Below are 13,215 nucleotides of genomic sequence, written 5' to 3'. Positions count from 1 at the left end.
TTCTGGAATTTATTTCAAAACCTTATATCTTCTTCATTTCTTAACCAAATTCCATGAAATTTGAACCAATTTGAAGATCTCACCAAGACGAACAAAACCATACATGAGTCGAGCCCTGAAACCCGCCGGAAAAAGCCTCGATATTCCGGCAAATCTTAAACTCGTCATTCTCGATAATTCGACGTCCAAATTCTTCCAACGAACCACTCCGAGCCTTGTGATGACCTCCTTAAGCCACCTGTAAGCTTGAAATCCCAAAAAACGCACGATTTTACGATTGCATGAATAGTGACATAAATCGAGTTAGGGGTTTCACGAGTTTTCGAAGAAGTTCTTACCTAAAAATGGTACCCTTCAACTCATATGAACCTTAGGAACGAAATGGTGTCCTTTAAACCCTCGATCTGCAAACTTTCGAATAGTTTGTCGTTAATCCGTACGGGAGAAAATGAGAGATAGTGAGTCCGAGGTAGAGAGCACAGGAGAGAAGAGAGAGAAATGTACTTTTGTGTGTGTGTGGTCCAAATTGGGTCACCAACCAAACATCTAAAACTTTAAAATTTGATTGAGTCTAAGCCTTAGCTCATTTACACACACCACCACCAACCGTTCAAAGGCAATTTCGACAATTCACGTTATCAATAACTTTAATTCAGGACGGGCTATGAAAATTTAACCACAAGAATTTGTTTGTGTAATTTGTGTTCACTTTAGTTTTCTCTCTTTAACGATTTTTTTCGTATCTATATATGTACACTTTCATTATATTGTCGAATTTGTTTTAATAAATATTGTTGATTGGTAAGAAAAAAAAACATAATATTGTATTGTATATATGAATAATTTATAAGTTTGGAACAGGAGAACCTTTACAAGGTAGGCTATTTAGCCAACTAATCAATTCAAATATTAAGCTTTTTTTTTTTTTGGAAACTAATAAGCTTTTTTGTTTGTTGGCAAATTACAAATACGCGTTAGGTGGAGATCACAAAAATTATCTGAAAACAACAAAAGACAGTATTTTATTTGTCGGAATAAGTAAGTTCATAATATTAAATAAATAAATAATAAATAAAGACTAACATATAAAGTAATTATTTTAAATAGTTAATTAATGTCCAAACTCACAGTGTTGATTAGTTTGGACAGGTGTCGGAGAGATGTGAAGAGTAGGAGGCCTTTACACGTAAAGTGTGTGTGTTTGAAATTCACTTCAACTTAATGATTGAGTGAGTGATCATCATCGCCAGATTCTCAAATTACATATGTTCATCGTACATCATGCGATCATAAATTATTATAAATTATTTTATTTAAAATTGAATATAAACAATACTTTAATAAAAATTAACCGCACAATACACGATGAAAATATGTGATTGGAAGATTTCAAGATCTTCACAAAGAAAATCCGACAAAAATCCTCTCTCTTGAGTGAAAAAGAGAAAATACTTTTAATTATTAGAATAATGGAGCTAGGAGAATCTACTTGTATATTCCCAAGGACTTGGAGACAAGTTTGGTGAGTGCAATGTAAAAAGGGAAATTTTAAATAGGTCTAATTTTATAGGCTAACTTTTGAAATATGTCTAATTTTTAGTTATTTTGACCCATATCAAAAGACCTCAAGGAAAAAAGCGTAAAGTTTGGTAAGAAATTACGTGTGTGTGATGCGGCACGAGGTGGACGGTGGCCGGAGGGCGATGGAAGCCTAGGTGGTGGACTAGATCTTGGCTTTACTAATTTCTTGTTTTTTATTTTATTTTATCTTACCCTGTTAAATGACACATTTGCCTTTAATTTTGAAGGCAATTAGGATGGAATTTGAAAAACTTAAGAGATATTCATCAACTTACCCCCTGAACTTGTAAGGATTGGTCAATTTTACCTCTCAACTTTAATTTTGGCCAATTTCTCCCCCCCCCCAACTCTCATAATTAGTCAATTTGCACCCGACTGTTAATTTTTTGAATTTTTCATCTATTCTTCCGTAAAGTAAGTATCCACATGACTGCTTTTAAAGGGCAAAAAGGTCATTTTCCCTACACCTTCAATCTTCTTCCTTTTCTTCGAACTTTCTCTTCTTCTTCCTTGTGTCCATGCTGAGCTTGTGACTATTAATAGATGAACATCAATCACCGACTTTGAGAATTTAAGAAGAAATGAGGATAAGAAGAAGCTTGTAGGAGAAGAAGATTTGGAAACTTTATATCTATTTTTATTAATATTGGATTCATCAGAATTACAAGAGGGAAAAAGAGTCTTATATATCTACTTTAAAACTACTAGGCGTATCAAATAAGCTAACATAGAAAACCATGTTGATGTGGCAATTGCTGACATGTCACATATACTCAATACCCCCCTCAATCGTAACTGGGAAGTCCCAGTTTTAGATTGCCAGTATGTCGAAGAAAATCAGGACCATGTAATCCTTTAGTGAGAACATCTGCAACCTAGTCTTTGGTAGAAACATAGTGAACTATCAAATCACCCTTTTGGACACGTTCACGAATGAAATGAAAGTATGTTTCTAAATGTTTAATTCTGGAATGCTGCACTGGGTTTAAACTAAGGGCAATTGCTGACTGATTGTCACAATATAACAAAGGAGGATTAGGCAAAACAACACACAAATCCTTTAAAATCAATCTGAGCCAAGCAATATCAGCGGCTGCATGAGCTAAGGCTTTGCATTCAGCTTCTGTGGAACTACGAGAAACTGAATTTTGTTTCTTAGACTGCCAGGACACAGGATTAGCACCCAAGAAAATTACATAACCAGTAATGGACCTCCTTGTATTAACATTAGATGCCCAATCAGAATCGCTATAACCCTTGATTTGCATATCAGTTCCAGCAGTAAAAGTCAAGCCACAGTTCATAGTACCCTGAAGAAACCTCAATATTCGCTTAACCAAACCAAAATGTACATCTGTTGGAGCACTCATAAATTGACATACATTGTTGACAGCAAAGGCTATATTCGGTCTGGTAAATGTCAAGTACTGTAAAGCTCCCATAAGACTGCGATAAAGTGTAGGTTCGGACAATATGTCCCATTCATCAACAAGAACAAAGTGATGTGGCTGACATGGTGTAGAACATGGCCTACAATTGTCCATACCAGCCTTATGTATCAGATCTTTGATATAATTTTCTTGGTTCACAAAGATATCACCATTAGATTTATAGTGTATTTGTAAACCTAAAAAGTATGTAAGCTGACCCAATTCCTTAAGATCAAACACCCCAGCCAAATCATCTATCACAGATTGAATTAAAACTGAATTCGAACATGTGATGAGAATATCATCAACATAGAGTAAAAGAATGACCACATATGTATTCACTTCTTTAACAAACATGCTGGAATCTGAGAGTGACACTTGAAAACCAAGAACAGTCAAGTAGCTTGTAAATTTGGCATTCCATGCCCTTGGAGCTTGCTTCAATCCATAAAAAGACTTGACAAGTTTACAGACATATGAATGATGCTTAGAGTCTAAGAAACCTTGAGGTTGTTTCATATATACATCCTCATGTAATTCACCATGTAAGAAAGCATTCTTAACATCAAGTTGCCTAATTGACCAATGATGTGTAGCTACTAAAGCAAGAATAATCCACACTGTGGTATGCCGAACCACAGGACTAAAGGTTTCTGTGTAATCTAAACCTTTTTCTTGACTAAAACCTTGGGCTACTAATCTAGCTTTGTATCTAGAAATAGTCCCATCAGGATTTCTTTTGATTTTATATACCCACTTGCAGCCAATAATGTTCTTATTTAAAGGAGAAGGAACAAGAGTCCATATACCTTGAGCTTGTAAAGCATCAAACTCCTCTTGCATTGCTTGTTGCCATTGAGGAATTTGAGATGCAATTCTGAAATTTGAAGGCTCAAAGGCATCTATAATATCTGCAAGAAATGTAAACCCTCCAGAAAAATGATTACTGTCATGTAATTCCAAGGATTCAATTTGAGGAAACATTGTAGCAAGAGCACTATAATCTTTTCGGGTTATAGTACCAGTCTTCAACCTTGTTTGAATACCTTGAGGAATGGAGTCATTTGATAATGTTGCAGACCCCAGAGGAACAATATCTGGTAACAACACTTCCAACTGTCTAGAAGAATGGACATGCAACACAAGGGAATGGGAAAGAGTAGCATCTAAACTAGAATTAAACTGAACTGAACTGTTTGGTGAAGGAATGAAATCCTGAACATTGTGTTCATAAATAGATTGACTTGAATTTGCAGTACCAACTGATGTATGAGACTATGCAGAGACATGTGGAATATTAGTACTAGAAGAAGCATGTCTTTGTCTCAGAGAAGAAGATACTAAATTCACAATAATAGGCCTTGTAGACACATTAGTAGTATTGACAAGCCCAGAATTATAATACTGCGAAGAAACTGAAGTACAAGCAAAAGGAAAACACTCCTCATCATGAATAACTTGCCTAGATATTAAAATCTTGCCTGTAACACGATTGTAACATATAGCACCTTTGTATCCAAAACAATAGCCCAAAAAGACACATTAAGAAGATCTAGGCTGAAGCTTATGAGCATTGTAAGGCCTAAGATAAGGATAGATAGCTGAACCAAAAATCTTGATAGAAGATATGTCAGGTTTTTTGTGAAACAAAATGCTACAAGGAGACTGCATTCCAAGATTTTTAGCTGGCATTCGATTAATCAGAAACACAGCATGCGCAACAGCATGATACCAGAACTTGAGAGGCAATTTTGCAGCATTCATCATAGTAATGGCAGTCTCTACAATATGCCTATGCTTCATTTCGACTAAACCATTTTGTTATGGGGTGTAAGGACAAGAAATAAAGTGTAGGATACCATGAGTATGAAGATAGTCCTTAAAAACATTACTCAAGAACTCACCACCACCATCAGTTTGAAAAAACTTTTATCTTGATATTAAATTGATTCTCAACATAAGCACAAAAGCGAACAAAAATACCAAAAGTTTCTAATTTATTCATTAAAGGGAAAACCCATACAAATCAAGTAGCCTCATCTACAAATGATACATTATATCGGAAACCCTCAGGAGAAGCAACAGGTGAAGGACCCCAGATATCACAATGAACTTTATGAAATGGAATATCAACTCTATCTATCTTATCTGAAAAAGGACAATTTACTCATCTTGCCACTAAGACAATCAGTACAAACATGAGTAGTTACATCACTAGCTAATAGAACCTGAGATAATTAATTAGATTACCATAATCTAATCATTGATTAATAAAGAACATTGTTTTGTCAAACAAAACATTTATCCATTTCACATAGTGACGGAATTTAGTTCCTTAAAATTGGAATATAAAGACAATCTATGTTTTTCCAATTTCTTTGGTAGTTCATATGAGGAAGTAAGTACCATCTGCTTTCGCAGAGATCTACATTTGATTCACGCTTCGAATGTGAAGTACTTTCTCTTCTCTCATTAATCTTCTACTTCTTATTAGCCACACTTTTACAACGATTGTAAAACATAGTCACTAATACGGAATCAAGCATTCAAGTAGAAGAACCAACTGTTTTGAACTTTTCAAGAACAATTTACAACACCTTCGAAAAGTGTGTTCTTGACACTTGCAAGACATTTCTTGCAAATACCCCTTCCAATGTCCATCCTTTCATAAAGAAAGTTTGTTCCCTTGGAGTTATTTATCTTCTTTATTTGACTTTCACCTTTGACTACATTAGTCATGGTCCCTAAACTCTCACTATCTCTCTTGAAACCTTTTTCAATTGTGTTATACACATCAAACAATTTTGGAGAGCATGTGGTTTATTGTTCACTATATAGTTTACAATAAACTTAGTGAACGATTAGGATAGGGAAACAAAGGTGAAGTCCTTGCCTAGTTTCCGTCTCGTTAAGTGGTTTATCACTTCAACACTTAATGATTCAAAATCATCACAAGTCCATGTTAATGGACTATTTTTGTCAACCAACCATTATGTTCTAAACATAATTACAAACCTTCAAGAGTTGTACAAGGCAACTCTCATTTCTTCATACAACAATTTGTAAGTGAAGAAACATGGCACATAAAGTGTTCATGCCTTTGTGCTTTCTTCTCAAGTTCTTTGTTCATTTAACAAAGAAACAAGCACTAAGTGTTTGCATTGACTAAGAGTTGTTCAAAGCAACTCCTATTTCTTCATACAACAATTTGTAATTGAAGAATTATGACATTAAAAGTGTTGTCCTCTTTATGATAGACCTTTTCTAACATATTCTTCTAATGATACATTATCAATAGGAAGATTGTGAGGAAGAGACTACTTAGATACATATACAATCCATTTAAGACATTCTTTGGGATTGTAGTACCAAGTCCGTAAACTAAACGTTCGGTTTTGTCAAGTGTTGGATAGCGTTTGCAAATATATTGGTAAACAAATACATAACGAATATAAATTGATTGATTTTAAGCCATTTGATTCGGGTCTTTAAATCAAAATAGCACCACCCATTATTTTTGGCAAATTCCATATCCCTCATAGGAATTCGAGAGTTTTGGATGAAACTCCTAGTAGGTTATGGGAGGCTCACTATTACCAAGCCCACCTCACGATGATACGATATATGGCTAGCAACAATAATAATGAGAGAGTACGCTTACTCATTTGCAACTCATGCAAGTACCCATCTTATTTGGCCTCTAGAGAATGTAACCTCACAATGATATGATATTGGTTCCATTGCACTTAGTTAAGTTCTTCCCACCATGCTTAGTGTGTGAAGGGGTTCAAGAATAGCCTCACGATGATACGATATATAGCTATCCTCGTTGCCTACACTCACCTCATCATATGTATATGGATTCCTCCTGAGTATAAGCATGCACTTTGTACTCCCCCATGATAGGGTGAAGCCGGTGTACAAGTCATAAACGATTGGATCCCACCACGGTGGAAGGCCACGAAGAGATATTCTAAACATCTCTCGCTTATCAACTTAATATTGGTTTGATTGAGGGTTTTAGGTCTCATCACATATAAACATACATTTTAATCTCTATTAAAACTATTTTGGTCATATTACAACTATTGGTCCATCCCTTTGTTTTAGTTGTACATAATACTCCCACTATGCTTTTAAAACGATTTTTAAAGCAAGAGTATATGATACTACTAACATAAACTTTGCATTCATTTGATGGACTACATAGTTGCCTTAGGGCCTAAGGATGATTATGAACCTTTGTTTAGATTCAACACGAGCCTTGTGTTGAACCTCGGTCTAGGAATGGTGATTGATTTTAGTTACGCGTTTAATCACATTAAGGCGTGTTGTCTTATGGGCGTTGGACCCAACTACTTCATTTTCATGCATATCGTATAAAGCAAGAAAGAAGTACTTCAAAGTAAAGGTGAGCTTATGCTCATTACAACATTTGCATATAACAAATTACTTTAAAGTAAAGAAGAGCTTAAGCCCTTTTACAACATTTGATCAAATCAAATTACAACCAAAATCTAATCTACACATTCCCATGGTTCAAACAAATTTGAAACGCCTTTCACATAGCTCAATTATATTAGGCTTAGGTTCATAATCACCCTTTAATTAATTAACACTTTAACTAATTAATTGAATGCAACATTTTCATTTGGTTTTTGTATCCATAAGATTGATTTAAATGGAGCTAAACAAAATGAAAATCCAATTCTCATTTAAAGAGACAAAACAATTTTGTTCTCATCCTATTTGGGCCATCATGCAATTAACCTCAACTTTTGGGCCATATTGCAATAACAAAAACTTTTGGGGTCACTTTGTATAATACACAAAAGTCACAACTTCATGTAAATACAACTAGAACCCAAACTTTTAATAATGCAAAAACATCATTAAAGGATCAAAACAATTTGTCCTTTAGCGTTTTTGGACCTAAACGTAAAAACGTAAACTTTTGGGCCAAAGTGCAAATACACAAAAGTATCAAAACTTTATGTAATTGCATAAAAGCCCCAAAAGTACTCCCTTTGAGGGAGTGGCCTGTTTTAGGGAGAGGATAAGAGTGGTGTGTGTGTTGATTTGTAAGTTTTGTCAAAAAACATGCAAGTGTATGTAAAAGGATATGTTTATGAAATAATTCAATCATTATTATTTCAATCATCATTTATACAAATAATTAACACTTTAAATACATGATAAATCATTTAAAAACATATCACATATACTTTACGAAATAAATCAAAACTTTGAATCAATACACCAAACCTTTTTGTTCTTGGCAAGAACATCAAGAACAATGAAGAACATCCATGAAAAACCCAAATTTTTCCATGAACTTTTTCCACCCAAAAACATTCCAAAACCATTCTTACTTAAGGGAAATAACATCTAACCAAACTAGGGTACTTAGGGGTTCCAAAGAACACATTAAAACACTTTTAACAAGTCAAACAAGAACCCAAAAATTCACCCTTTGATTTTGGCCGAATTTTCCCAAAAGCATGGCACCAAATTTTAGCTCCAATATTCATGCTCATATGAACAACATCTACAACATTTGAGATAGCAAATTTTCCAACAAAATTTACTTTCAAAGAAGCAAGAATAAAGCTTGTAACAATTACAACTTTTAGATCACATACTATGAACTACAAAACACAAAAGGATTCACCAACTACTAGACCTAGGCTCTGATACCACTTGAAGGAATTATTTTGTAAAACATGTTCATTTGAGCAACATCATATAGCATGCAATTAACAATTAAAGGCGGAATCATGCTTACATGCACTCAAAAACAAAACATTTACCCATGAAATTCAAAGCCTAGTAGATTGGTGAACCAATAATCAACTCAAAACATAAGTGAGTTGAAATTAATACCTTTGTAGATTCCTCTTTGCATAAGCAAAGGCTAATCACCCAAAGAGATAAGGGCCTTCATTCCTTGCTTCTTAGATCCATGGATTTGGATGGAAGAATAGGTTCTCCAAGTTCCCAAAATTGAGAACCTCTAATTCTCGACACCAAGGTTCGATTGTAGAAGAAATGAGTGACCTTGGAGTAGTAGGATTGCTAGATGTACCCTCCAAGGTGTTGGCCTCTTTAGAGAGAAATGGAGAGACAATTCTCACCCATTTTCCCCCAAAATAAACCCTTTTTCACTTAATGAATATTTGGCTATAAAATCATTTATATAGTCACTTCTTTAAGTGACCTAAACAACCAAAACCCTAATTCATTTCATCATGGCTGGCCATTTAGGGGATTTTGGGCTTTTGGGCTTTAATGAATCTTCATTCATTAAATTGTCATACAACTTAAGTTAATGGGCTTGACGTTCGAAACCCATTGGGCCTTAAGGTCCAAAACTATCCCGAAGTCTTTAACGAACTTATTCGTTTGATTAATTAACATATTAATTAATCCTTGCCATAAATAAATGATTAAACCATTTAATCATTCTTACTCATTTCCGTTTAATCTCCAATCTCCACCTTTCACGGTGTGCGATCCATTAGGTTCCTCTTAGCGAGGTAGTGGGCGATTAAAACCATTTTACATCGATTGTGAATTGAAACTATTTTCAATTCTCCCTTTAGTGATTATACACGTTTAGGGCTTCCACAAACCATGAGTGACACCTAGCAGCATATCATGGCTACCCAAGCTAATCAGAAGAGGTTTAGAGAACCTATTCAGTTCGGGATTACAAATGCAATACGGTCTTTCTCTAATCTAATACTCTTGACCACATTGTTTGGTTTGATAGTTTATTTCTCATGTCTACTATCCAATGTGTGTCTTGTGCTTATATGATTACCTTGAATGTGATTAGGAACGCATTCCCAAATCTCATTCATACTCTGGCCAGAGATTCAAATCATATCAGAGAGTATTCTCCCTCAAACGGTTTGAAGGTTAGAGATCCCTTGTTGCGCATTCACTTGTCTCCATAGCTAAGCGGCTTGACCCCAACGATGCCGTGGACACCCTCCTGATGGGATGACTTTGACATAATCAAAGATCAAGGTCTTAACCACAAGACAACTATGATGCCTCAGGTCTAAGGACTACTTTGCATTATCCCAACCATGAGTTCTCATGTGACATGGAATATGAGAACTCTTCGTTGATCGCGTTCAGTGAACTCATTCTCTATTGAGCACCTACCGCACTTGTCTTGATGTCACACACACCAATGATTCGAGACTAATCACTCTCCCTGAGAGAAGACATAGTACGTACTGATCTTAACGGACTGTCAACGCCCAATTGGCAATCCTATGATCAGGAACATTTAGGATGTGTCTACGAAAGAATGGTCTCAAGAATCTAACTTCATTAGATTACATTCTCCCAATCACATATTCCTTGGACTTTATCGTTTAAGCATATAACATTTATATGAGACGGCTCAAACAATAATGTATGCCCTTTATATGTAAAACTAGATTAGTTTAACATGTGAAATGTCCGTAAAGTATCATCACATGATTGGCTTTAGGGCACATTTCCAACAATTACTGCTACTCTTTCCTTTGTAAAGTATCACCCCTGTGGCCTTGTCTTGCACAAAGAAGTTTAAATCATCACAGATAAACCAACTGTGGTTATCTTTGCACAACTGTTTTACAGAAAGAAGATTAACGGTCAACATGGGAACATGTAAAACATTACGAAGATAAAGAGTATTAGGTGGACTTTGAATAGTCACAGTGCCAATATTTTGAACATCCAAAGCTGTACCATTCCCAACAATAATCTTCTTATCTCCATTATAAGGAACGACAAATTCTAATAGATTAATATCAGGACTCATATGATGTGAAGCCCCAGTGTCCACCATCCAACACTCACCCTCAGAAACAGATTGTGTAGGTAAATCAGGCATATTTGGTGGCATAGGAACTCCTGGAATTTTAGAGAACATATGAGACTGTGAAGCCTAAGTCATAAGGGCATGAGTTGGTGAAAAACCTTAAGGATAAGACTGTGTATAAGTGTTGCCTTGAAGCCCATAAGTAACAGGATATGTAGTAGGATGCACAGAGGTAAGATACTGAAACACAAGACTTAAATCTTGATAAGCATAATTGGCACTGAGAGAATGAGGTGGAGGAGCCCTTTGATAGGCAAAGTTTCCCCTATGTCTACAGTCAACTGCAATATGACCGCGTTTACCACAAATTTGAAACTCCTTAGGTGGTTGAGTATTGTCATTTCGATACAAACAAGTGACTGCAGTATGTCTTTTCCTTAAGCAAATCTGACACTCAGGAATAACCTCTTGCCTATTTGATGTATTGCCAGACCAAACATTACCACTTTTAAAACCATTAAACTTGGGTTTAAAACCACCTGAACCTCAGCCTTTATAACCTGTAGTATTTCCATATGACCGATTGCCTTGACCACCAAAATTGTCCTCATTAGGTTGAAAATGATTTCCATGAGGTTGAAAATTAGGCCCATTAGAAGTCTGAGAAAAAACAGATTGCGGAGAAAGACCAGTAGGTTGTGAGAAACTAGGAGACTGAGAAAACCCACCAGTGGAAGAACCAGGAGCTACAAAACCATATCCATAAGTTTGAGGAAACTGGACTGTAGACCCTGAAGCACTAGAAGAACTAGACGAACTAGTCATAGGATTAAATGTAGGCAAACCGGCATTACCATACATTGCAGCCATAGTATGAACAAGAGACTGCATCCGAGTTTCAAGATTCTTTTCAGCCCCTAATAATTGTGCCCGAAATTCCTTCAATGTGATTGGTGTTTCTCTTACTAGAAACACTGTTCGGATCATGTCAAAATCAGTTGGAAGACCAGTCAAAGTTGCTATAACAATATCATTATCGGAGACTTTCTCACCAGCAGCAACAAGTTTATCTTTAATGACCTTTAACCGCAACAAATACTTATCTACACTATCATCACCTTTCTGAATAGTGTGCAGCTCAGCCTTCAAATGATTAATACTAGCACTAGACACAGCCATATATCTATCTTGTAATGCAATCCAAGCCTCATGAGAAGTTTTACAACCAACTACATGCTCCATAGCATCATCACTAAGTGTAGCAATGAGAAGACTTAACAAAGCCATATCTGTCTTAATCCAATCTTTATAGGTAGTATTAATTTCTTTGGTAACACCTAACTCAGGAGTCAAAACATATTTAGGAGGGCAAACAGAATCACCAGTGAAGTGATCAAACAAATCATACCCACGAAGTACAGAACAAAACTGAAAGTTCCATTTGATGAAATTATCATCATTCAGTTTGATAGTCAACATCCCTAAAAGACTCTCCAACTTCACCGATTCAGACATGATTTGGCAGGAAACAGAAAATTACAGAGAAGACCCAGATGGAAACAAAATTAACCCAAATGAAAAACTTCACAAAAATCTTGAAATCGTAAAATTCCTCAATCAAAACTGTTAGATCATGAAGAACACATGGTTATCGACATTAATTCATCAAGAAATAGAGACAAAATGGCATCGGCCTTCAGAACAGATTATCATCAATCAATCAAAATCACCATCATCATCAAACGAAGCAGGTTTGGCATCGGCCTTCATCATTACAAAAATCAAGATTGTAATATACAGAACTATTATACTAATGTCCAAAAAAAAAAAAACCAGAAAATCAACTTCACCAAAATCTTGAAGTAGCGAAGAACAAAGAAAAACCTCGAGAAACGGAGCAGCGGAAATCCGTCCATGATCAATTGCGTAAGCAAGAAAGGCTCTGAGATACCATATTAATAGATGAACATCAATCACCGACTTTGAGAATTGAAGAAGAAATGAGGATAAGAAGAAGCTTGTAGAAGAAGAAGATTTGGAAACTTTATATCTATTTTTATTAATATTGGATTCATCAGAATTACAAGAGGGAAAAAGAGTCTTATATATCTGCTTTAAAACTACTAGGCGTATCAAATAAGCTAACATAGAAAATCATGCTGATGTGGCAATTGCTGACATGTCACATATACTCAATAGTGACAGCCACCAACGCATCCCTCCTCCGATGTTTGCAGCTCAGTCCATTTGATATGGTGCTTTTGCAGTTTGCAGCTGCCCACACCCCGTCGCCTCTTCCCTTAGCCTCGTCTACCTCTGGTAAGGTGTAGGGAAACCTACTTAAAGGAGAATGATAGTAGGGTGCAAATTGACTAATTATGA

General features: G+C 35.7%; 1 protein-coding gene across 1 annotated transcript; it reads right to left on the bottom strand.

Moving 5' to 3' along the window:
* Nucleotides 1-10,533: 10,533 nt before the first annotated feature.
* Nucleotides 10,534-12,891, bottom strand: LOC126605156 (uncharacterized). The gene is made up of 2 exons (XM_050272520.1): nucleotides 10,866-12,891; nucleotides 10,534-10,575 (listed from the first exon to the last, which is right to left on the bottom strand). Exon 1 carries the CDS (start codon nucleotides 12,346-12,348, stop codon nucleotides 11,380-11,382), a length of 969 nt encoding a protein of 322 aa, XP_050128477.1. The 5' UTR covers nucleotides 12,349-12,891; the 3' UTR covers nucleotides 10,534-10,575; nucleotides 10,866-11,379.
* Nucleotides 12,892-13,215: the final 324 nt, after the last annotated feature.

The sequence above is a fragment of the Malus sylvestris genome, chromosome 15, assembly GCF_916048215.2.
Source record: "Malus sylvestris chromosome 15, drMalSylv7.2, whole genome shotgun sequence".
NCBI lineage: Eukaryota > Viridiplantae > Streptophyta > Magnoliopsida > Rosales > Rosaceae > Malus > Malus sylvestris.
Note: the sequence above shows the minus strand (reverse complement) of the source record. Positions and strands in the feature narration are given on the sequence as shown.